Source organism: Bubalus bubalis, chromosome 3 (genome assembly GCF_019923935.1).
Source record: "Bubalus bubalis isolate 160015118507 breed Murrah chromosome 3, NDDB_SH_1, whole genome shotgun sequence".
In the NCBI taxonomy this organism is placed as follows: domain Eukaryota; kingdom Metazoa; phylum Chordata; class Mammalia; order Artiodactyla; family Bovidae; genus Bubalus; species Bubalus bubalis.
This window is the reverse complement of record NC_059159.1, coordinates 11703986-11728622: the sequence shown is the minus strand read 5'-3', so window position 1 is coordinate 11728622 and position 24637 is coordinate 11703986. Positions and strand designations below refer to the sequence as shown.

General features: G+C 57.9%; 1 protein-coding gene across 3 annotated transcripts; it reads left to right on the top strand.

Annotated features, from left to right (window-relative positions):
* The first annotated feature begins 6255 nt into the window (after nucleotides 1–6255).
* CEP131 (centrosomal protein 131) lies at nucleotides 6256–22624 on the top strand. 3 transcript variants are annotated; one of them, XM_006064183.3, is made up of 26 exons: nucleotides 6256–6492; nucleotides 8935–9123; nucleotides 9879–9988; nucleotides 10449–10563; nucleotides 10862–10989; nucleotides 11211–11327; nucleotides 11831–11986; nucleotides 13235–13352; nucleotides 13707–13823; nucleotides 14024–14174; nucleotides 14698–14792; nucleotides 15240–15422; nucleotides 15789–15965; nucleotides 16044–16169; nucleotides 16279–16404; nucleotides 17459–17575; nucleotides 18003–18105; nucleotides 18805–19006; nucleotides 19350–19457; nucleotides 19545–19662; nucleotides 19973–20047; nucleotides 20937–21079; nucleotides 21156–21333; nucleotides 21421–21617; nucleotides 22333–22393; nucleotides 22472–22624. In XM_006064183.3, the coding sequence occupies exons 2-26, from the start codon at nucleotides 8950–8952 to the stop codon at nucleotides 22544–22546; spliced, it is 3270 nt and encodes a 1089-aa protein (XP_006064245.1). In that variant the 5' UTR covers nucleotides 6256–6492; nucleotides 8935–8949; the 3' UTR covers nucleotides 22547–22624. The 3 variants fall into 3 exon arrangements, with proteins under 3 accessions (XP_006064245.1, XP_025135465.1, XP_025135466.1); XM_025279680.2 differs by having other exon boundaries at nucleotides 6345–6620; XM_025279681.2 differs by lacking the exons at nucleotides 20937–21079; nucleotides 21156–21333; nucleotides 21421–21617; nucleotides 22333–22393; nucleotides 22472–22624 and adding an exon at nucleotides 20738–20930 and having other exon boundaries at nucleotides 6488–6620.
* The last annotated feature ends 2013 nt before the right edge of the window (nucleotides 22625–24637 follow it).

Sequence of the window (24637 nt, the reverse complement as noted above, 5' to 3'; positions counted from 1 at the left end):
TTGTTCTTCCAATTTCTGTAGTGTCCCACCTTTCATTTCTGATATTAATGTTTTTTTTTTCCCCCTTTCTTGGTTAGTCTGATTAGAAGTTTATTGATATTATTGACCATTTCAAAGAACTAACTTTTGGTTTTATATTTCTTACTGATTTTATGTTTACTATTTTATTGATTTCTGCTCTTTACTATTTCATTCTTCCTGCTGTGGATTTTTTTTCTTTTTCTAGCTTTTTAAAGGTGAAAGCTTATTGATTTAAGACTTTTTTCTTTTTTAATATAAGCATTTAAATTTTTTTATTTTATTTTTGGTTGCAGCAGGTCTTCCTTGCTGCGTGCAGGCCTTCTCTAGTGGCGGAGCGTGGGAGCTGCTCTCCATCGCAGCTCACGGGCCTCTCATTGGGGTGGCCTCTTTTGTGGTGGAGCACAGGCTCTCGGCACACCAGCGTCAGTGGCTGCAGCTTGTGGGCACAGGAGCGGCGGTTTGCGGGCACTAGAGCGCAGGCTAGTAGTTGTGATTCATGGGCTTAGTTGCTCCGTGGCATGTGGAATCTTCCCAGATTAGGGATCACACCCATGTCCCCTGCATTGGCAGGCAGTTTCTTATCCACTGTACCACCAGGGAAGTCCTAATGGAAACATTTTTAATGCTATACATTTTCCTCTAGACACTTTCAGCTACATCCTATGAACTTTGATAACATTTTAGTACTTATTCAGTTCAAAACATTTTCTAAATTCCCATAAGACTTCCGTTTTGTCTGACTTTTATTGGGGGGCACAGCACCAGGCAGAATGTGAAACCTCCTGGACTAGGGATCAAACCCATGCCCCCTGCAGTGGAAATGCGGAGTCTTAACCCCTGGACCACCAGGGAAGTCCTGATGGATTATTTTAAAATGTGTTTTTTATTAGTACTTTAATTTTTATATTGTAAGAGAGCATATAAGACTTTCATTATAAAGATTTCAGGCTTTTGCTTAAGTTTGTTTAGTGGCCCAGGATATAGTCTATCTTGGTGAATGTTCCATGTGCACTTGATTTGGAGAACTACAGACCAATCTCCTTCATGAACATAGATTAAAAAAAAGAAAAAGTCCTCAACAGACTATTAGCAAAACAGATCCAGCAGTATACAAAAAGTAATAATACATCACAATAAGTGGAGTTTTTCCTGGGGATGGAAGGCTGGTCCAACATCTGAAAATCAGTGCAATTCACTATATTAACACACTAAAGAAGAACAAATCACATTATCATTTTACACAGAAAAAAGCAAGAGATAAATTTCAACATTCATGATTTAAAAAAAAACTCACCAAACTAGAAATATAACAATTTCTCTCACCCAGTAAAGGGGATGGACTGGGTGCTTGTGTGTGTACACAGTTGGTTCAGTCGTGTCCAACTCTTTGCAACACCATACTTAATGTCAAAAGGCTGAATGATTTCCCTCCAAGATTGGGAACAAGACGGGAATGTCCACGCTCACCACTTTTGTTTAGCATTGTCCTGGAAGCACCAGCCACTTCAGTGAAACAATGAGGGAAAAGACAAATACAAAGGAAAGGAAGAAATAAAACTGTTAACCACAGAAAGCATGATTATTTATGTCGAAAATCACATAGATTCCACAAAAAAAATCCTATGACTAATAGTTTGGCAAGAACACAGGCTGTTGGGTAAAACTGAATTGTATTTTCATATACGAATGATACATGATTGGACATTTACATTTTAAAATCTGTTATTGGGACGTCCCTGGTATGGGAGGATTCCACATGCCGTGGAGCAACTAAGCCCCTGTGCCACAACTACTGAGCCCGTGCTCTAGGGCCCGATGCCACAGCAGCTAAAGCCCATGCGTCTAGAGCCTGTGCTCGCAACAAGCGGAGCCACCGCCATGAGGATGCAAGGAGGAGTACCCCCTGCCCGCCACAACTAGAGAGAGCCCACACGCAGCAACGAAGACCCAGTGTGGCCAAACATAGATACTTTATGATAGCATCCAAAACCTGAAATAATTAGCTATAAATCTAAGTGTATATATATATATATATATATATATATATATATAGGATCTGTATGCTGAAAAACACAAAAGACTGATGAAAGAAATCAATGAAGACCTACATAAATGGAGAGAAACACTATAGATTGGAAAATTTTACTGTTAAGATGTCAATTTTTCCCAAATTGATCTACAGATTTAACATAATTCCCATCTTGATTTTATTTTATTTTATTTTTTTGGTAAATAGAAACAAACTGATCCTAAAAGCTACAATGAAAGTCAAAGCAATTAGAATAGCTAAGGAGGTTTTGAAAAAGCACACAGAGGGCTCACAGCACCTACTTTGAAAACGCTGTCCAGAAGCACTAGTCAGCACTGGGGTGCGTGGAAGTTTAGACACAGATCAGTGGGCCAGTACAGACAATTCAGAAACAGAGCCACAGGGCTATGGGCAGGTGGTTTTCCACGGGTGTCAAGGTAATTCAGTGGAGAAAGGATAGACTTCCAACACATAGTATTGAAACAACTGGAAGAAAAGAATGAACCTTGGCCCCTTCTCGTATCTTACACAGTATTTAAAGTGAGCCATAACCCTAGAAGTTAAACTTCCAGAAGAAAACCTAGCAGAAAATTTTCTGTCCTTGGATTGCTGCTACTGCTAAGTCGCTTCAGTCGTATCCAACTCTGTGCAACCCCATAGACGGCAGCCCACCAGGCTCCCCCGTCCCTGGGATTCTCCAGGCAAGAACACTGGAGTGGGTTGCCATTCTCTTCTCCAGTCCTTGGATTAGGCAAAGGCTTCTATGAGAGAGAAAAGCACAAACTGTAATAGAAAAAACTAGGCATCATCAAAGTTGAAGAACTTTACTTTGAATGACATGAGAACAAAAAGACAAGCCACAGACTGGAGAAGATGTTTGCACATCACAACTCTTGGGAAGGATTTATATCAAGAACATATAAGGAACACTCCAAACTCAATGATAAGACAACCCCCAGTGTACAAAGTGGGTGAAAGATGTGGATGGACACTTTGCCAAAGGAGGTATATGGGTATCGGACAGAGAAGCACACAGTTTCTCAACATTGTTAGGGAAATGCTGTTGAAGACCATGCGGAATACCACTATACACCTATTTTAGTATTTTTTAAGAATATTTTAGTTGCAGCATTCGGTCTCTTCATTGTGTCAAGATCTTTTGATGCAGTGTGTGGATTTAGTTGGCTCCAAGGCCTGTGGGATCTTCCTTGACTAGGGATCAAACCTGTGTCCCCTTCATTGCAAAGAGGATTCTTAACCATTGGACCACCAGGGAAGTCCTGACACCCATTAATATTTATATTAAAAATAATTTAAAAATCCAGTAATACCAAGTGTGAGGCCAAGGGGGATCAAACGGAATTCACAGGCTGCTGGTAAGAATGCAGCATTAACAAAAAGATGCATTGCCTTCGGGAAAAGTTTGGCAGTATCTTAGAAAGTTAAACACCTACCTACCTACCATACAATTCAGCAGTCCCCTCCTAAGTATTTACCCAAGTGACATGAAAACTTAAGTTCATACAAATGTTTAAAAGTGAATGTTTACAACAGTTCCATTCATAATTGCCCCAAACCCGAAACAACCCTTAAGTCCTTGGGTTGCTGCGTAATAAAGGATGGTTCACCCACACAGTGGAATACTAGTTAGCAATGAACAAAAGAGGAATAGGGAAGGCTCATGTGACTAAGTGAAGGAAACCGGACTCAAAATGGTACACACCACAGGACTGCATTTCCAAGACTCTGGAAAAGGCAAAACCATAGTGATAGACTGACAGACGACAGGTTGGAGGTGACTGGGACAAGGGGTGGGGAGGATTTGGCTACAAAAAGGCAGCCCATGGTTTGGGGAGGGGAGAGGATGTTCTGTGCCTTGTTTGTGGTGGTAAAACAGCTCTCTGTGTGTGTGCTTAGTTGCTCAGTCAATTCCAACTCAGCGACCGCATGGACTGTAGACGACCAGGCTCCTCTGTCCGTGGGGATTCTCCAGGCAAGAATACAAGTTGCCATTTCCTCCTCCAGGGATCTTCCCTGGGATTGAACCCAGGTCTCCCGCATTGCAGGGGGATTCTTTACCATCTGAGCCACCAGGGAAACCTAAACAGCTCTCTGTGTCGTCAAAACTCAGCTGTACACCCCAAAATATGATTTTTATTGATATAAATTAGAATTTTTTGAAGTAAAAAGAGTATTTGATTTATAAGAATGGGACAAAAATGAGCAATGTGCTATTTGTTATTTTGAAGGGGAAAATGTTCGTGACACCAGAAGCTTCATGGAAGAGAGGGGGCTTTCCTGGTGAAGGGATCACAGATTGGGGGCGTAGCGTGGCTACCGGGTAGCGCTGAGCTGGGTGTGCCAGGTCCACCTGTGCACTGGGAAGGACGCACAGTGCAGGTAGGAAACACGCAGGATGCCAAAGAGGAGTTCCTGCCAGCGGGACAACAGACTGGTTCCAAATAGGAAAAGGAGTACGTCAAGGCTGTATATTGTCACCCTGCTTGTTTAACTTATATGCGGAGTACATCATGAGAAACGCTGGACTGGAAGAAACACAAGCTGGAATCAAGATTGCCGGGAGAAATATCAATAACCTCAGATATGCAGATGACACCACCCTTATGGCAGAAAGTGAAGAGGAACTAAAAAGCCTCTTGATAAAAGTAAAAGTGGAGAGGGAAAAAGTTGGCTTAAAGCTCAACATTCAGAAAACGAAGATCATGGCATCTGGTCCCATCATTTCATGGGAAATAGATGGGGAAACAGTGGAAACAGTATCAGACTTTATTTTTCTGGGCTCCAAAATCACTGCAGATGGTGACTGCAGCCATGAAATTAAAAGACGCTTACTCCTTGGAAGGAAAGTTATGACCAACCTAGATAGCATATTCAAAAGCAGAGACATTACTTTGCCAACAAGGGTCCGTCTAGTTAAGGCTATGGTTTTTCCTGTGGTCATGTATGGGTGTGAGAGTTGGACTGTGAAGAAGGCTGAGCACCGAAGAATTGATGCTTTTGAACTGTGGTGTTGGAGAAGACTCCTGAGGGTCCCTTGAACTGCAAGGAGATCCAACCAGTCCATTCTGAAGGAGATCAGCCTTGGAATTTCTTTGGAAGGAATGATGCTAAAGCTGAAACTCCAGTACTTAGGCCACCTCATGCAAAGAGTTGACTCATTGGAAAAGACTCTGATGATGGGAGGGATTGGGGGCAGGAGGAGAAGGGGACGACAGAGGATGAGATGGCTGGATGGCATCACTGACTCGATGGATGTGAGTCTCAGTGAACTCCAGCAGTTGGTGATGGACAGGGAGGCCTGGCGTGCTGCGATTCATGGGGTCGCAAAGAGTCGGACACGACTGAATGACTGAACTGAACTGAACTGAACTGCCAGGGGGGACAGTGGTCTGGACGTGAGAAACGATAGGAAACAACCTCCAGGCGGTGGGGGGCGAGCGGTGGGGAGTGGAGGTGGGGGATTAAAACTTCGGAGAAGGAGGCAAAAAAAAAAAAAAAAAAAAGGCGGTGGAGGGGAGGATGGTACTGTCAAGACAGGAGAAGAACAGGGAAAAAAAAAAAAAAAGACAAGGCCGCCACCGCGCGGTCTTGGGTGTAAGGAGGGGAGCAGGCATTAAGGGTGAGGGTAGGTGTCAGGGTCGCCCGAGGAAGGGCCCCTATTGACAGGCGGGCCTTCCTGGGACTCGCGGGTCCAGACCCCAAAACGGAGTTTTCAGAGGGTAACTGGACCCAGGTGTCCAGACGAGTCTGGGCAAGGAGGGAGCTCGGGTACCGCGCGAGAGCCCAGGGACCGCGTGGGATCCGCGGGACGGCATGGGAGCTAGGGGGACGACGCGGCCTGGGACTGAGTGGGAGCACGGAAGGCTGGCTGGGCCCACGGTAAGAAGCGCGGAGCTACCCTGCGCGCTCCACGGCCCTTCCCACGCGCCGTCCTTCTCCTCCTCGCCCACCCCTCCTCAGAGGCTCCGCCTAGGGCCCGCCCCACCACAGCCGAGGCCCCGCCTCCCGCGGACATATCCAATCGGCAGCCCGCCGCCACCACAGGCACCACCCCAGCTCCCTGCGGCTCCTCCCACGGTTGAACTTCTCGAAGGACAGCCGAACCACCCAATGAACTCCCGGGACGTCCGGAGTGGGCGGCCGGAGAGCCAATCCAGAAGGGGCGCGGGCAGGAAAGGCGGGCCTCCGTGACGGACGGGGAGGAGGTGCCAGGCTGTTTGGTTGCTAGCTGCCGCCGCTCTCCCGACCGCTTCATTGTCACTGGGCCTCGTAGTCAGCGCCGGGGCCTGGGGGCGCGAGGGCGCGAGGTCCCGAGGTCGTCGGCCCGAAGCCTAGGCTCCCCGTGTCTCCACTTGGAGGGCCCCGCGCATCCCTCACCGTTCGGTCGTTCAGGCCCCGAGTTCCAGGCCCGACTCACGCAGGTGAGGGTCCCTGTGCAGTTGGGGTGGCCCCCGCAGGTGAAGAATCTCCAGGACCGGCGCACAAGGGCTGGCCCACGCAGATGAGGGGATCCTGGCCCGCGCAGGGAGGGGCATCCCGGGCTGTGCAGGTGAGGTGGAACGTGCCGGTGAGTGGGCCTCGTGCCAGTGAGAGGGGGCTCGTGCCAGTGAGGGCGTCCCCGCGCCGGTGAGGTGGTCCTGGGCCCGCCTAGGTGGGGAGGCCAGCGCAGTTGAGGGGGCCTGGCACTCACACAGGTGAAGGGGTCCATGTAGGTGAGGGGGGTTCTCGTGCAGTTTAGGGTACCCAGACGAGGGGGAAGATGCAGCAGGTAAGAGCCCCTCAGCGCCCCCACACAGGTGAGGAGGGGCTCATGCCCCAGGGCCCGTGAGCTCCTACCGCCTTCCTGGGAGGATGATCTCCCTGCCTTGAGCCAAACCCCAGGGACATGGGGAGTTGCCTGCAGGGAAGCTTCCTGGGGTTCTGGGACAGCTTATCCTGAGAGGTCCAGGTGGAGGCTCTGGACACCACCTTCAGACCCTGGGAGGGACACCTCTGTATGCAAGATGAGGTCTAGTCTGGAGGGTTCCATGGAGAGGTTTTGTTTACCATCCCAGAGCCCCCCACACTCCTTGCTGCTCAAGGGTGCCAGACCCTCGAGTGGGCCCAGTTAGGCTGGGTGTGGCTGGTGCCTGGAAGAGAGGAGGGTGTTAAATTTCACTCACACTACCGGAAACACATACCCAAGGACACTGGCCTAGTGAGTGGCAGGGACAGCCTCTGCCTTCACTCTGGAGAGTAGGGGCCAAAGCCTCTGCTGTGGGTGTTGGGGCTGAAGGAGGCTGCAGTGCTGACCCTGGGTGACGATGGTGTGTGCCCGCTGGCCCACCAGAGTCCTCTATGCCATGGAGGGCCATGCTCATTCCTTTCTGGTCCCTCCTGGTGCCAGCTCATCCCCTCTGGTTACCTGAGCACGTGCCACATGCCAGATTCTGGGGTTGCAGGGTCCCCACCCTCGTGGACCTTACATTCTTACGAGGGCATCAGGCAGTGCACAGACCAACCTGTGTGGGCAGGTGGCCAAGGGAGACAAGTGAAGCAGGATGAGGGAGTGAGGAGTGACAGGGACGGGCAGTCCTCTGAGCTGGGAGGCGGGGGTGCCTCGGGACATCCCAGGGAAGGGTCTCAAGCAGATCGAAGGAGTGAAAGGGAGGCAGTGAGGAGGTCACAGAAAGCAGGGTCAGGTCTGAGGGGCGTTGTTCTCAGTCCAGGTCTGGTGACTTTATTCCTCCTGCCGGAGTGTCCTCCCACCCTGATGTGAGACCTGGCTCAGAAAGATCAGCTAAGGATGCCTTGTGGGGAGAGGCTAGGCTGGTCAGGCAGGGCCAGAGGAGGAGTTGCCGTAGTTTTTCAGTTTGAGGAGATGGAGGCTCAGATGGGGGTTGTGGAGGGAAGGGACTGACGGGAAAGGGGCACCGGCTAGGTGCCTGAGGGGGTGGGGACGGAGGTGAGAGGCGGAAGAGGTCAGGATGAGACTTGAATCTTTGGTCTGAGCCAGTTTCAGAAAACACCCACTGGGGAGGGGCAGCTGGAGGTGGCAGTCAGGAGTCTGTTTGGGTCTGAGGTGCCATGTACTCCATGGTCAGCTAAGCTGGGAACTAGGGGATAAGCGGGTGGTGAGAGGTATGCCTGTGGGAACCGGCCATGCAGAGATGGTGTTTGACGCCAGGAGGCCAGAGGCTGTCCCCTAGGATAGAGGGAAGAGGCCCAGGGCTGAGCAGTCGGATGGGGAAGGGCCAGCAATGTACACTGTGAAAGTGCCACCCTAGGAGGGAAGGAGGGGAACCTCAACACGAGAGTAGATGCTGCCTCCCAGGAGCTCGTGGGTATTCTGGATGGTTCTAAGGAGACAGAGGGAGAGTTCCATGGCCAGATAAGTTAAAGGGCTTTAACAAATCCCAGTTTGAATATCGCCTGTGGGGTGCTCACCACAGGCCAGCCTCATGGCCGCCTTGTCTGAACCTCATGATACCTGTGAGGAGGCACTTTTGAAGGCCCATTTTATAGATGAGGAATATGGGGCCCAGGCAGGTAGAGTACCTGTCACGGGATGAGGGCTCACACCTATGACTTTCAGCAGCCCAGGGTCACCCCCTGCAGTGCCCTTCCAGGGAGGGTCATCTTGACCCCAGAAAACCTCCTTTTGCTGTTAATGCTCAGCATCCTGCTCTGCCACTTGCTTCTGCTCCTGATAAGGAGACAGCCACCGAGCAACAAGGGTGCTGGGCACGGCAGGCCTCTGGGGAGCTGAGTGGCATGCAGACTCGGACCCTCGGCCCTAGGCCCTTACGGCCGAGCTGGAGAGGGCATGCGCACCACCTGGTCCCTCGGAGGACGCCTGCTCACTGCCCTTATTCTCTTCTCAGGGCCACCTGTCCACCATGAAAGGCTCCAGGGCCCTCAGCGGCCCCGAGGGCAGCCTGGAAGGCGTGGACTTGAGTCTGACAGGCCTCCCTCCACCCATGAACCGGCGCCCCAATAGTGCTTCCGCCACCAAGCCCATCACTCGCTCCATCTCCGTGGTCACGGGCAATGAGCCAAGGAGGAAGATGCTGGTGAGTATTAGAGCTGGGTGTCAGGTCTGGGGGCTATTCAGGGCCCCCTGTCTTGGGGTGGCGTCTGACTCCTGGGTAAGCTGCACACCTCAGCAGGCACCTTCATGTCCATTATCCCATTATCCCTGGGGCTATCCGGGGGTAGGAAGGACTCTGGCTTATAGACTAGGGAGCTGACTCACCAAGAGGTCGCTGCTAGGGTCACCTGGCCCCACATAGAGCCTAGATCCTGCCAGCACCAAGTCCTCCATCCCTCCTGTTCCAGTGTGTGATTCCTCTGTGAGATTGATGTGTGGGGAAGGAGGAGCTCCTGGTGGCCTTGGACATACCGTGCAGGGCAGGCAGTCGGTGGCAGGTGGGTAGCCGGACGGCAGCAGGAACTCTGGGACGAGAGCTGCCATGGGGAGTGGACGGCCAGGCTCATTGGTGAGAAGGTGATGAGGAGGAGGGTAGCCTTTGCTGCGGTGCCTGGGCAGGCGTCACGTGCCTCCCCTTGGACCTTCCACCTGCCAGGGGTGAGGCGCTCCCATTTCACATGAGAGGCCGGGGACCTGCCCCGCCTCAGCCGGGCAAACCCAGGGCCCCCACGGTGTTCCCCCACCCACCTGTCACCTGTTCCCCCTGCTCATCTATCTACGTGTGACCCAGGAGAGCCTCTCACTCAATCTGGGTCCAAGCCTGGCCTGGCCCTGAGTGGACTCGCAAGGGTCTGAAACCTCAGCCACACGGTCAGTTGCTTCCCCTCCTTTTTGCAGGAGAACCCAGGGCCCGGAGGCTCCCGGGCCATTAACAACCTTCGCAGATCTAACAGCGCCACGCAGGTCAACCAGCCACAAGCCAACCAGGCATGGCCCAGCCCCCTCAGGTAACCTCTGACCCCCCAGGTACTCCTGTCCTGCTCTCCTGCCTCGGTTAGTCCTTCTCCCAGCCTCACCGGCGTGAGCGCCGGCTGGACAGGGGGGCCAGCGCGGGGCAAGGCAGGCAGGATGAGTCTTGGCCTGTCATTTCCTGCGCAGAGATGTGAATCTCAAGGCTGCCCGCCCCCCACCCCCCACCACCCGCCTGCTCCTCTCCCTTGTCTTTGTTGCACTTTCCCTGGGGCTATCATGGTGGCCACAGGACAGGGTGCAAGCGTCTCTTCCAGGCGTGGTTGTCAGAGCGGGGCTGAGAAGTGATATTTCATGCCGCAAGCTTGGGAGTAGGAGATCCCATCAGTGACCTGGCCCCTCCTGTCCCCTTGTAAGACGAGTTCCCATCTGGATTCCTGGAGCCGGGCTCTCCAGGCCCTGTGACTGACCTTGCTTGCCATCCTCTCTGTGACTCAGGCCGGCAGAGCCCCCAGACTTCCTGACTCTCTTCGAGGGCAGCCCCAGTGGGAGAAAAAGGCCAGCCAGTCTGAGCAAAGCCTCCAGTGAGAAGGGAGCCACGTGGAATGTGCTGGTGAGGCTGCAGCTGAGCTGAGTCGACAGGCCGTCAGGCTGTTTCATTGGGGCTGACGCCTGGTTCCGACTTTGTTCTCACTGCCCTGCAGGATGGGCTGGTGGGGGGCAGGGGGCATCAGTGTTAGTTAGCCGGCTTTGACCACAGTGGTCAGTGTGAGGAGGAGCAAAGACCGTCCCAGCCCCTGGGTCATCTCACAGCTCCCCATGTGTGGGTGAGGCAGTGGGGGCAGGGCAGGGGCCCCATGTCAGAGGCGCGTGCAGCGGGGTGATGGACTGTTGCCTGTGTGCACCGACAGGACGACCGGCCCAGGGCCTTTACCTTGCCATCCGATGCCCAGAGTCCTGGAGCCCTCGACGTGCCAGTGGGCCCGAGGAGGAGAGAGTGCACGGTGCCCCTGGCCCCCAACTTCACCGCCAACAACAGGTGCATTGGCTGCACCCTCACACCTGGGTTCCACTTGGCCGAACAGCCTGATGGAGCTTCCCTGGGTCCTGAGAAGGGCCCCACCTTTGGGCATGGTGGCCGTGGAGGGGGCCCGGCAGGGACACTGGGACAGTGCCACAAGTGAGCCCTGTCACCAACTGCGTGAATCGGGGGTCCTTTCCAGAGCCTGAAGCCACCCCCACCCCCATCTCTCCCGGCAGGAGCAACAAGGGTGCCGTGGGCAACTGCGTCACCACCATGGTGCACAACCACTACACCCCCTCAGAAAAGGTGCCACCGCCCCCCAAGAGCTCCAACCACACGGCTCCCTCCCTCAAGTAAGGCCCTGGCTGTAGCCTCCCGCAGTCCATGACCTGGGCTGCACAGGCAAGCCCAGGCTCATCTTGATCTGGGGTTCCACTGAGCAAACCACAGCTGCCCCCCAAGTCCCCTGTCCCCATCTGAGACCAAAGCCAAGCAGGACCTTGAGCAGGCTGAGCAGAGCAGCCCCACCCCTAGTCCCTCACCCTCATGTCCAGTGCATAGCATGCTCAGGTCAGGGACGGCCTATGGGTGTTGAGTCACCATCCAGCTCTGGGATCCTGCTGTTTTAAGTATGGAGCCCTTTAACCCTGGGTGCCACCAGATGGGCCCTGGTGGGGGAGTAGGTGACCCTGAGGATGACCAGCATGTCAGAACAGGACCTCACCTGCTCCTGGGGTCCTCAGGCCCTGGGACAAGGCTAAGGCGGCTCCCCGAGCCACAGACAGAGCCGTCCCCCGGGAGCCAGGAGAGGGGGCCGTGTTAGGCGGCCGTGAATCTTTCTCCCCCTCCCGGTCAGCAACATCATCAAGGCAGCCACGGATGAGGGCGAGGGCAGCAGCCTCGGGAAGCCGCAGAAGAATGTGGCCCGCAGCAACCACGTGGTCCAGAATAACTCGGGGGGTACCACCGGCCTGCTCAGACGGAAGGAGGTGACCGAGGAGGAGGCTGAGAGGTGACCACCCCCGGGGCTGGGAGGAGGCCTGAGGTGCCAGGGAGAGAAATGTCCACTCAAGAATTGTTTTAAGATGATGCAGGCTGAAAAGACCACATGTTGTACAGTTCTCTTTATACAAAGCATCAACAAAAGCAGATCTGCAGAATCAGAAAGTAGAGCAGTGGCTGGCTGGGGCCAGAGGAGTGCAGAGGGGGTCTTTTAAGGATCAGTGGAAACATTCTAGAACTGGATCATGCCAGTGGTCATACAGCTCTCTAAATTTACTAAAAATCATTGAATTGTATATTCCAAATGGGTAAGTTTTATAAGTATATAATCACTTCAGTAAACTGCCAAGTAAAAAAACATTAAACAGAAGGAAGATAAAAAACTGCAAAGGTCAGAACACTGATGGGGCTGCCCCTGGAATCTGGCCCCCAGGGAGGGCGGGATGTGGGCGCAGTGGGATCTTCTGCTGTGGCTGCAGGTCTGTGACATGCTTGGTCAGAGCCTGGGCTCTGGGAACCTCACCTGGCTGAGCAGTCATCACGGCTGTCCCAACAGAGCTCAGAACCGGGCCCTGGAAATGGGTGAGCGGGAGGAGCTGGGCAGGGCCCGGGTGTCCCCACTGGGACACCCCTCTGGGTGCATGTCCCACGGCCGGTGACCGCTCACATCCTGTATGGTCCATTAGCACCTTTGCCAAGTGAATCGACAAGGGGTCCCGAGAACCCAGATGAAGGCTTTGGGTTTAACCTGCTTTACTGAGTAAAATGTACATGCAACAGGATGCCCCTCTTAGGGCGCAGGTTTATGAACTCAATGCATGTGTAGTCGGAACGACATCACCCCCTACCCCAGGATCCCCTCACGCACCCTCACCCAGCCCCTCCTGGCCAAGACCCTGGCCACACCAGCCTGTCCCCTCTAGTTTGCTTTCCCCGGTGGGCCATGCCTGGAGCCCCGGCCTGTGGCCCCCGTGCTCAGCCTGCAGGGCCTCTGAATTGCTGCTCTTTGTCTCTGAGCAGTGTCACCGTGAGGAGCACACAGCGTTCGCCCACAGGTGGTGGTGGGCCTCTGGGTTCCTTTCGGTTTCTATTGATCATGAATAGTCTGTGGGGATGAGCTTTTCCATTTCCCTGAGGAACGCTGGCACTTGAAGAAGGGCTGCGTGCGCCGCCGCTTCTCTGCCCGCCGGGCCTCCTGGAGACCCGGGGAGGGAGGCTGTGACTCAGCCGCCTCCATCCTGACCCCGCTGTCTGGCAGGTTCATCCACCAGGTGAACCAGGCCGCTGTCACCATCCAGCGCTGGTACCGACACCAGGTGCAACGGCGCCGAGCCGGAGCTGCCCGCCTGGAGCGCCTGCTGGCATCCAAGCGAGAGGTCAGTGTGGGTGTGAGAGCCACACCCCGAGGGGTGGGCGTGAATCCCAGGGGTCCTGCTGTGTACGGCAGGGTTTCTGACCAGTGGGCTTGAACCTAGAATTGCCCCGTGAGTCCACTTCATCTAGGGGGTCAGCTTCCTCCCTCCCAAATTGCTCGGTCACAGGACCTGGGTGCCGGGTCACCCCTGCTGAAACGTGGGGTGGGTTTCTGGCTGGGAGGCAAAGCCATTTTCCATCTGCAGGAGCCGCTGACCACCTGAGAGAGGGGGGCTTGTCCTCTGTGGGGCAGGGAAATGGCAGGATGGGGCCACCCCATCTCTCCAGTCAAACCCACTGTGGCTTGGCTTCTGCAGGGGCAGCGGCAGCGGCTGGGAGAGGGGTCCCTCCTGGACCAACACCAACAGAAAGAGGCAGCTAGGAGGAAGGCCAGGGAGGAGAAGGCGCGCCAGGCCCGGAGGGCAGCCATCCAAGTGAGGGGGTGGCCTGAGCCACGTGGGGAGCCTGGCACTGAGGGAGGACCCTCTGTGCCAAGACCACTTGTGCTCCTGGGGGCCCCGCTGCCGCCTTCCCCCAGTCCCTGGGCACGGGGCCTTGGGCAGTGTGATTCGGGGAGGATGAGGGCTGGCCCTTTCCCCTGGCCCCAGCTGCTCACAGGGGCTCCCCACGACAGGAACTGCAGCAGAAGCGAGCCCAGAAATCAGGCAATGCTGACCTTGGGCCGCTGAAGGGGATGGGGGAGACGGAGAAGCCCCAGCCCACCCAGGAGCCAGCCATGAGGCCGGGGAGCACCACTCAGCAGACCCGCAAGGCCAATAACACTGGTGAGCAGGGCTGAGAGCCCAGAGGCTGCCCTGCCACCCACCTGCCACTGCCTCCGGCTCTGTGTGTGGGCACCCCGATATGGTGACTCCCCCCGGAGTTATCCCTAAAAGCAGATGCCCCCTGCGCAGACCTCCCCATCCTTCCCCATCCCTCTCCCTCAGGGAGGCTCCTGGCTAAGAAGGTACAGCCTCTGCCAACGTCTCTTGGTGCCCTATGCCACTGCCCCATTGGCAGCTTCCACTCATGAATGAGGGGCACTGCTCTCAGCAGACACCAGGCCCTGCTCCTCCACTCCTGTCCCAGTTACTCTGGACCTGGACACAGGGTCCTTTCAGAGCAGCTGCACCAACTCTGTGACCTCTCACTCCAGAAGGTCAGGGCTCCCTAGTGTCCCCACTGCTCCATGAGGTCCACCGTGGCGTGTGCTGTCCCAGGCCTGCCTCCCCCGTGCCTGGCTTCTTCCCAAGGGCTCCTCCACGTCTGCAGCCCCCTGGTGGGCTGACGCTGTGTTCTGTTGTGCAGGGGCCAGCTTCCACACCGCAGGCTTGGAGGACGCCGGCCAGCCTGCCCTCGGCTCGTCCCCAGAGGCCCGGCAGCTCTCAGAGGACAAGCCTCAGGTCTCAGCACAGCCCTTCCCACCCTGCCTGCCTGCCTTCGGCTCTGGGGTGCATCGGTGCCGGGGTGGTTGGCACCTACCCCTTTGCTGCCCCTCCCTGGCTGTGGGGTCACTCACACCAGGAAAGGCCACCCAGGATGGGTCTTGTCAATCCAGCAGAAGGCTGGGGTCTCAATGGCTGCTCTGGAATCTCTCTGGGTATTCATGGATGCTGGGGTGGCACCACTACAGGCCCATAGAAAAGAGCTGGAAGCTCAGGTTAGGCATTCGCCAAAGCCTCCAGCCTCTGGAGACCCCTCCCACCAAGCCACCCTTTTTGTTTTCCTGGAGGTGGGGCGGGGCAGGTCGAGTTTAGTCCACATGGCTGGGCAGGCACGTGCTCACGTGGAGAAAGCTTCACCCTTCTGTTCTCTGGTGGTCTCTGCCTCTAACGGCCCATCTACTGCAGGATGCCAGCCTCCAGGACGTGCCTGGTGAGGGCCTGGAGGGCATGGGCCGAGCTGGGAGCAGGGCCAAGTCAAAGGCAACCCTGGACGAGCTGCTGGACACGCTGAAGCTGCTGGAGCAGGAACCTGAACCGCTGCCCTGCCCCCGGGCCTACCACAAGGACAAATATGCCTGGACTGACGAGGTGACCACGGGCCCTGGCACTGCCCATTCAGGTCCCAGGGGTGCTTTGGGGGCCAGGGAAGTCCACCAGGCTCCTCTCTGCTCTAGTAAGGATGCTAACGAGGGCCAGATGGGACCTGATTGAATCTCCCCAGTTATCCCAGGGCTCACTAAGTGTTAGGACCCTCAGAAGAACCCAGGGGTGGAAGTGGGGTGAGTACTGCCTCTCTGCCAGTGGTACCCCCTGCCAGGGTCTGGGGAGCTTGAGAGGCTCTCCCTCCAAACCAGGCCTTCCTCTACCCCAGGGGACCCTGAGCAGCTTCTGGAAGGCCGACCCAGAGTCCTCAACTGTCCAAACGGCCCCTAACACTGCACCCCTCCTACGCAGGAGGACGATGCCAGCTCCCTGACAGCGGACAACCTGGAGAAATTTGGGAAGCTGAGTGCAGCTGCTGGCCCCCCTGAGGATGGGACCCTGCTTTCAGAGGCCAAGCTGCAGAGCATCATGAACTTCCTGGATGAGATGGAGAAGTCTGGGCAGGGCCGGCCAGCCTCAGCCCCTCAGGTGTGGAAGGGGTCTCCGGGGGCGACAGCAGGCCATTAGCGGGTGACCATGGCCTGCCTGACACAGCCACGTTCGCAGGGGCCCATGCCGGAGGAGGGGCTGGGGCGCCTGGAGCCTGCGTCTGAGGTCAGCACATCAGTGATGCGACTGCAGCTGGAGGTGGAGGAGAAGAAGCAGGCGATGGTGCTGCTGCAGAGGGCGCTGGTAACGTCCCCATCAGCACTGCATCTGTCCCCAGGGCCCCAGCCGGAGCAAGCCCCTGGCCTGACCCTTGAGGGCCTCGCCTCCGTCTCTTCTCCCGCACCCGCTACAGGCACAGCAGCGAGACCTCACCTTCCGGCGGGTCAAAGAGACGGAGAGGGAGCTGGGCCGGCAGCTGCGGCAGCAGAAGGAGCACTACGAGGCCACCATACAGCGGCACCTGTCCTTCATCGACCAGGTGGCACTGCCTGGGAGGCGGGGCTCAGCACGGTGGTCAGGAGGAGGACGGGACTGGGTTCCAGACCAGCTTAGGCTTGGTGGAAATTTCTGGACCCACAGGCCTCCCCTGTGGGCCTCCTTCTCTCTCTGTAGAAACAGACAGCAGCTCCCTCTGTGGAGACCAGGGCTGGTCCAACACACACCAGCCCCACAGTGCTGCCCCCCCGCCCCCCCAGTGATGCTCCCCACGGCCATAACCCTCCCCCGACACATGGCCATGCTCCTTGACCCAGCATGGTGGGCAGGCAGCAGAAGCGGGTGGGCAGAGAACGTCCAAGGTGGGGTCCAGCCCTGTGGGGTCAGTCAGGACCAGTTGGTCCTCTGGGGGCCTGGGGACACACCCAGCAGGACAGACTCTGAACTTTCTTGTGCATTTGGACTCTCCTGGGGAGGCCACCCCTCGTCTGTGGGGGCTGGCGGGGCAGCCAGAGCTCCCCTGACGGTGGTGGAAGCTTCACGCCCACCCTGTGCTCAGCTGAGCTCCCGTCGGGTCCTTTTCTGAGGAAAACTCTGTGTGAGGGGTCTGTGGAGAGACGACAGAGCCCAGAGGAACCAAGTGGCCTCCGGTGACCATTAGCTACACTCTGCTTGGCGGCCATAGGTGTCGGCAAATCAGGGGTCTGCCTGGAGTCCTCAACGAGGCTGGGTGCTGTCCTGGGGGCTTCGTGGAGACATCTTGGCAGGCAGTGGGCAGGCCCTTCTCCACAGGCCAGGTGACGGGGTTGACAGAATGACCCCCGTTCCAGAAAGCTCCTGGTGTGGCCATAGTCGGGGCCTTGTAGCCAAGGCACTGTCACTGTCCGAGCGCTGCTGACACCAGCCAGGTCCCAGGGGATCGAGGCTTGGGCAGCTGTCGCCCTTGTCCACGTGTGTGCTCCCCAGGACTCAGGATCCTCCCTCAGAGCAGGGGGCAAAGCAAGGCTCAGGATTTGGTGTGCGGGCCTCCTGGGTGAGGGGAGGCTGGGCCTCCTGGCCTCACAGGGCAGCAGCCTCACCTCCACCCCTGGTCGCAGCTGATCGAAGACAAGAAGGCTCTGGGAGAGAAGTGCGAGGCCCTGGTGGCTGAGCTGAAGCTGGGGGACCAGAGGCGCAAGGACAGGGAGGCCCAGCTGCAGGAGCAGCATGAGCTGGTGAGCCCTTTGCCCTCCCACCACCTGGCCCAGGCCTGGAGGCCCTGTGGGAGGGACCCCAGGACAGGCGGCCCCCGGCACCTCATTCCTTGGCCTCCGAGCTGCTTTCCCAAAGCTTGGCAAGTGGCCGACCCTGGGGTGGGGGCTGAGGGACTTTGGAGACTCCTCCTGTGTCACAGGTAAGGAGGTATAGTTCAGAGGTGGTGACCGGGGACCTACCACAGCGCTGGTCTTTGGTCAGAGGGACCCCACTAACTCCTCCCAGCTTTCATCAGACAAGGACTGCAGTCCCTGGTGCCTCCTGCTTTGTCCACGGTCACTGTTGAAAGGCTGCCTCCTGAAACCCATGGGCAGCCGGGAGCAGGGTGTCTTTGCATCCTCCCGCTTCCTACAGCTCCTCTGTTGACTCCTGTTTCCTTGTTGATAGGAGATTAAGAAACTCAAAGAACTCATGAGCGCCACGGAGAAAGTCCGCAGAGAGAAGTGGATCAATGAGAAAACCCGGAAGATCAAGGAGATCACGGTCAAAGGTAGGGGCCGTCGTGCTGGGAGCCACCACATGGGCGGGACAGTCATGGGGTCTCGAGTAAGGACAGTAGGTCCAGTCGCACATGTGGCACAGAGACTTCCTAGGAAGCAGTGAGACCCAGGGATGGGCCCCACTGGTTTGAGGCTGGGAGGAGCAGGGGAGGCTGGTGGCACACGAGCTTGGCCACAGACCAGCATCCTGACACAGGGCCCCGTCCAGGTTGGGGGCCTGGGCTCCCTTTGATGGGTCTTCTTGCCTCCTCCAGCTTCCAGGGGAGTGAGTCGGGTGGGGTGGGGTGGGGGGGTGGTCTGGGTCGGGGGAGGATGGCTGCTTGTCTCCCACTCATAGAACCCTCAAAGGACTGGTGGGACAGCCCCAACTGTGCCTGCCCACCCCTGGCCCTCCTGCCCACGACACCCTCCTCTGCAGTGACCCCTTCTTCCAGGGAGACTCTGTAGGCCAGAGCACCAAGGGGGGAGCCTCAGTGCGGTGGGCAGGGAGTGGCGCTGTGGGCATTGGTGGGCTCAGTTGTGCTTTGGGCTGGAGCCCCTGGAGGGGGTCTTCTGGCTGGTCCGCAGCCCTGGTGTCCCAGTGGGCAGAGGTCAGTGGTCCCACACAGTTCAGGCGGGCGCGGGGCGGGGCCCCTGCAGTGCAGTGGTGGACAGAGGTCCCGCAGCATAGTACTCCCTCCAACCCCCAGGCCTGGAGCCTGAGATCCAGAAGCTGATCGCAAAGCACAAGCAGGAGGTAAAGAAGCTCAAGGGTCTGCATGCGACAGAGCTGCTGCAGGCAGAGGAGCGCGCGGCACAGCACTACGGCCGGCAGGCGGAGGAGCTCCGCGAGCACCTGGAGCGGGAGAAGGAGGCGCTGGGCCGGCAGGAGTGGGAGCGAGCCCAGCAGCGGTGGGGGTCCCAGGGACACTGGTGGGGGAGCGAGGCCTGGTGTGTGCACAGACTCCCAGAGTGAACAGCACCTGCTCCCTGGCGGCCTCCCTCCAGGGTCAGAGAAATCTGGGGCGGGGGGCGGGGCAGTTAGTGCAGGACACCGAGGGGCAGGACAGCTGTAGCTGTACTGGGCAGTTCAGTTCCTAGGATGCGCTCTGGGGGGCGGCTGGGATGGACGGCGCGGGGGCCACTGCTGGGTTCTGAGTTTTTCCTGGCTGCGCCTGCCCTGGGCCCCTGTGGTGTGAGGTGCTCCTGTGTCCGCCCCACCCCCGACCCCTGCCAATGAGTCCTGCGTCCACAGCTTCGAGCAGCACCTGGAGCAGGAGCAGCGGGCCCTGCAGCAGCAGCGACGGCGGCTCTACAACGAGGTTGCGGAGGAGAAGGAGCGGCTGGGCCAGCAGGCCGCCAGGTACTGCGGGGCGGGGCCTAGCCCTGCCCATCCCGGCCCTGCCCAGCCGCATCTAGCCTCCCAGAACTGACCCCTGCTCACCTGCAGGCAGCGGGCAGAGCTGGATGAGCTGAGGCGGCAGCTAGAGGAGAGCAGCTCGGCAGGGGGCCGGGCCCTGAGGGCCGAGTTTGAGAAGGGGAAAGAGGAGCAGGAGCGCAGGCACCAGGTCAGCCCCGCCCCCGCCCCCGCCCCCGGACCAGGCCCCGCCCCCAGCCCCTCCGCATCCCTCTGGGCCTGCCTAGCAGGAAAGCACCCACCAGGGGTGGAGGAGGGCAACCGCCGGGACCAGCGTCCCACCTGCCAGGGTAGCAGCTGCTTGAAGCACTGTGCCGAACCTGGTTTCACACTAGGGATCTCCCCAGCCAGCTCCCCACAAACCCTCAGCTTGACCTCAGGCCCATCCAGGCCCTGGCAGACCCAGCTCTGGGTGGGGAGCGGCCAGGCAAGGCTGCTGTCACACTGTCGCCTGCCCCCAGATGGAACTGAAAGCCCTGAAGGACCAGCTGGAGGTGGAGAGACAGATGTGGGAAGCCAACTCCGCCAAGAAGGAGGTGGGAGGCGGGTGAGGCCGGGACAGGGTGGGGGCTTCCTTCCCTCTCCCCTCCTGCCCAGACTCAAAGCAGGCCTGTAGGCCCTACATCGGTGGGGCCATACCCTTGGGCAGGTATGGGTTCTGGCTGCCTGGGGTTGGCGGTGTGATTCTGGCCATAATTGAGTGAACTTCTAGCTGGGCATGGGAGAGACTGGGGGGCTGGAGTGGACCCCAGAGGATGGTGGTGGATGTTCCTCACCCTCCCCTTGCCCAGGTGACTGTTCTGAAAGTTGACAGGCTGACCCGCAACCAGTGTGAGGGGCCCACTTGAGAGCAGGTCTCCCCTTATTTTCTCATGCCAATGTCCAGATAGGCTGTGGCACCATGCTCTCCTGTCCTAAAAGGAGGTGGTGGTGGAGAGGCACACAGGGGCCACACGAGCCATCAGCTAGGGGACAAAGCCTGAGTGTGGCCCAGTGACCACCCTGTCCCCTTCCCACAGCCACGCATGGAGGGGTTCTCGTGTATGTGGGATACGTTCCCAGACTTGGCTGAGTCAGAGGGTGTGGTGTGTTCAGCTAGATGGGATTTCCAGGTCGCCTTCCAAGAGGCTGCCCCATTGACGCTCTCATTCCCGGGTGGGGGCCCCCGGCCACGTGGGTGCCCCACCCTGCCCTCAGCAGCCAGATGAGGTCCCTTCTTTTATCAGGATCAGTTTGGCAGAAGACACGGTCTCTGAGTGGGAGAAGAACTAGGCTGTGCTGACGGTTCCCACTCAGGCCCCTGCTGGGTCCCATGCCGGGTCCTGATCACAGGGCATGGCCCTCACCCCTGAGGACAGGTGAGGTCCTCAGCATCCTCCGCCACCCTCAGCCAGCTCCCCCAGGCCCCCTGTGCCTCCCCTGCAGGAAGCATGGTTGCTGAACCGAGAACGGGAGCTAAAGGAGGAGATCCGGAAAGGCCGGGACAAGGAGATTGAGCTGGTTATCCACCGGCTGGAGGCTGACATGACACAGGCCAGGGAGGAGAGCGAACGGGCCGCGGAGAACCGGTGAGGCCCCAAGAAGCCCAGAGCAAGGCCCAGAGATGGGCCACAGGGCTGCCCCTGACCCAGCTTCTCCCAACAGGGTCAAGCGCCTCCGGGATAAGTATGAGGCGGAGCTCTCAGAGCTGGAGCAGTCGGAGCGGAAGCTCCAGGAGCGGTGTGCGGAACTAAAGGGGCGCCTCGGGGAGGCCGAAGGGGAGAACGTGCGTCTGCAGGGCCTGGTTCGACAGAAGGAAAAGGAGCTGGTGGACGTGAAGGCGGTGAGCAGGTGGATCAGGCACCTGAGCCCTGGCCCCCAGCCCCCGCCATCCACTCACACTGTCCCTGTCGTCCCCCATGTCCCTCAGGTGAATGAGCAGCTGACTGGTGAGCGCAGCAGCCTTGCCCAGGTCCTTCGCCAGGAGTTCGCCGACCGGCTGGCGACATCCGAGGAGGAGAACCGGCAGATCAAGGCCGAGCTGGCTGAGCTGCGGGCCCATCAGCGGCTGGAGCTGGAGCAGCTCACACGGGAGAAGCAAGCGGAGCTGGAGGAGGTTCATGGGAGGTGGGCTCCTGGGTTGACAGGGGTCCTGGGGAGCACAGGGCTGGGGAAGGCAGGCAGGACCCTGTGGCTCCAAAGAGGATGCTGGGCCAAGGACGGTGAACGGCTGCACTCCCTCCTTCCCGCTGATGCGGAATGCGTCCATCAGCCGCAGCCAGGGGCTCCCTGCTTGAGGCTCGGTTGTCCTCTCTGTGTGATGCTGGCCCCAGGGCCTGGGAGGAAGCCGGCCATCCCAAACCAGGGCAGGTGCCCCACCTATGGGTGTCCAGAGAGGAGCTCCCTGGCCCTTGGCCCCTTGGGACCGGGTGGAGTGGGTGCTGTGCAAATAGGCTGACCCCCTCCTCCCCTCCCCACCAGCGATCCCTTAGTCCTTCCCAGGTCTCTGGTCTCTCACCCCTGCTCCATGGGTGCTCTTTGAGGCAGGCATGTGGTGGAGGCTTCCTGGCCTCCTCTCAGCAGGGAGCCCTTCCCAAAGGGCGTGGCTTCACGTGGGGTCAGCTGTGGGGTCACAGATCTGTTGTCAGCTCCTCCAGGCTGCGCAGTGCCCAGTCAGCAGGACTGGGATGGGCCGGAACGGACAGTGGCTCCTCCTGGTCTTTGGTGGGAGTGGGGCGGGGGTGGAGACCTCCCACCACCCACCCTGGCGCGCTCAGCTACAGGCTGGCCTGGGGGTCTGGCTCGGCCACTGCACTGAAGCACCCCATGCGCTCCCCCGCAGGGTGAAGATGGCCCTGGCAAAGAAGGAGGAGGCTGTGAGCAGCCTCCGGAAGCAGCACCAGGTGGGTCCCCGCGGCGGGCCTGCCTGAGGGGTGGGGCGGGGTGGCCCTGGCCTGACCAGGGCGCACCGGGTGCTGCAGGCTGCGATGAAGCGGGCTGACCACCTGGAGGAGCTGCTGGAGCAGTGCAGGCGGCCATTTCCGAGTGCCAAGTGACCACCGGCTGCCACAGGCTGCGGCTACCCTGCGGGACACTGAGGCTGTGTGGGAACAGTAAAGAGGTGTCTTTTAATACTTTGCGTGACCCTGACTCGTCTCTCCTGGTCTGGGGCCTGGAGTGGTGGGGATGGAGGCTCCTCGAGGCCAGGTGTGGGATACCCAGCCCAGCTTTGCTCTCGATCTGTGCCCCCACCCCGACGTTTCCTGCCTGGCCCTGCAGTTCCCCAGCTCGGGCCCTCGACCCAAGCAGAGGGAATGGCCCGCTGTTCCGGCCGGGGCCTGGACGGGCCCTGTGACACTTGTGCCCCCTTGCTGCATCCCCCACCCATAGGGAAGGCACTCTGAGCCCCTCCCCAACCCTCGCACAGGCTGCTGTTCTTGCTTTCATGGCTAGAAAACCAGCCAGCCTCCCTGAGGCCCTGTCCTTCCTTCCCCCAGTCAGGACACTCCCTGGAGGTGTGACAGCCTGGAGCCCTGAACCAGCCTTGCCCTGAGAAGGGTAGAGACCTATCCTGGAAGGGCTGGGCAAGGGGGCTAGAGGGCAGCAAAAGGGAGGCTCCTCTGGGGACTCACCTCCCCCTCCCTCCTGCCAGGCACTCTGTCACTGCAACTGCCCTGGCCGAGGGCGCTAGACCAGGCCACTGGCGAGAGCTGGCACTTGTGGGGTTGCAGGGGCTGGCCCTGGTGGAGGTGGTGCCCCTCCTGCACTCTCAGAAGGTCCTGGGGGTTGGGCTCTCACTGGCATGGGTCCTGGCAGCAGTCACTCTCAGTCTTGACAGCCACAAGGGCAGAGCCAGACTCCCCACGGGCCTGAAGGAGCTCACAGGAGCATTGACCTGAGGGCCCTCCTGGCACCCCTGTCTCTGCCTTGGGGTGTCGGGGCCCCAGTTTCCTCATCTGCACAGGACGGCTGCTTCCTTACTTCGTGCCAGAGCTGATTGCTCGCAGAACCTGGGGCTGGAGCCAGATGCAGCCGTGAAAGAGCAGGGCCGCCCTGGGCCCGGCCCTTCCTGGCTTCAGATGCTGGGCCTGCCCCCTCCCCAACAAGCGGCCACACAGGCAGAGGGAGCTGGCTGCTTGCTGGTCTCCATGCTGGGGGCCCTGGGGACTGGGCAGGGACCAGCTCTGGGAGAATCAGCCTGTTCTGACATACTTTTGGGTCCTCTAATCCTCCCCCAAAATGTAGTTTTAGCTGAAGCTGTTATTGGGAGTTGCTAGGGGGAGACAGCTGTAAATTACTAAACTACAGTATTTTTGCAAGCGAGGTTTTCAGCACAAGGGAAGACAGACACTTGGGGGTGGCTTTCAGAGAGAGTTGGTGGGACAGGGGGCTGGCTTTCTTGACAGCCAGAGAAGCAGCCAGGAAACGGACAGTGGTGGCTTTCCTATGAGGAAGATGGTGCCTGACTCCCCGCATTCTGATTTACAGCTTTTCATTCATCTGTTCATTTGTTTGTTCATCCATCCATTCATTTTTCTGTTCAGAGAACAGGCTGGGTGCCCTTCTGTACCAATTTCTGCATCTTACACTCTCTCACCTCTTTAGTTCAGTTCAGTTCAGTCACTCAGTCGTGTCCGACTCTTTGCAACCCCATGAATCGCAGCACGCCAGGCCTCCCTGTCCATCACCAACTCTTGGAGTTCACTCAAACTCATGTCCATCGAGTCGGTGATGCTATCCAGCCATCTCATCCTCTGTCATTCCCTTCTCCTCCTGCCCCCAATCCCTCCCAGCATCAGGGTCTTTTCCAATGAGTCAACTCTTCGCATGAGGTGGCCAAAGTATTGGAGTTTCAGCTTTAGCATCAGTCGTTCCAATGAACACCCAGGACTAATCTCCTTTAGGATGGACTGGTTGGATCTCCTTGCAGTCCAAGGGACTCTCAAGAGTCTTCTCCAACACCACAGTTCAAAAACATCAATTCTTTGGAGCTCAGCTTTCTTCACAGTCCAACTCTCACATCCATACATGACCACTGGAAAAACCATAGCCTTGACTAGATGGACCTTTGTTGGCAAAGTAATGTCTCTGCTTTTCAATGCACTATCTAGGTTGGTCATAACTTTCCTTCCAAGGAGCAGCATCTT

What these genes read in the sequence shown, in the direction of transcription:
- CEP131 (XM_025279680.2), top strand. Translation starts at nt 6,573, where the DNA reads ATGAGGGGATCCTGGCCCGCGCAGGGAGGGGCATCCCGGGCTGTGCAG. An exon ending in TGCTGCTGCAGAGGGCGCTG is followed by an intron (nt 16,170 to 16,278) that starts GTAACGTCCCCA and finishes CACCCGCTACAG; the next exon opens with GCACAGCAGCGAGACCTCAC. An exon ending in CCAACTCCGCCAAGAAGGAG is followed by an intron (nt 20,048 to 20,936) that starts GTGGGAGGCGGG and finishes CCTCCCCTGCAG; the next exon opens with GAAGCATGGTTGCTGAACCG.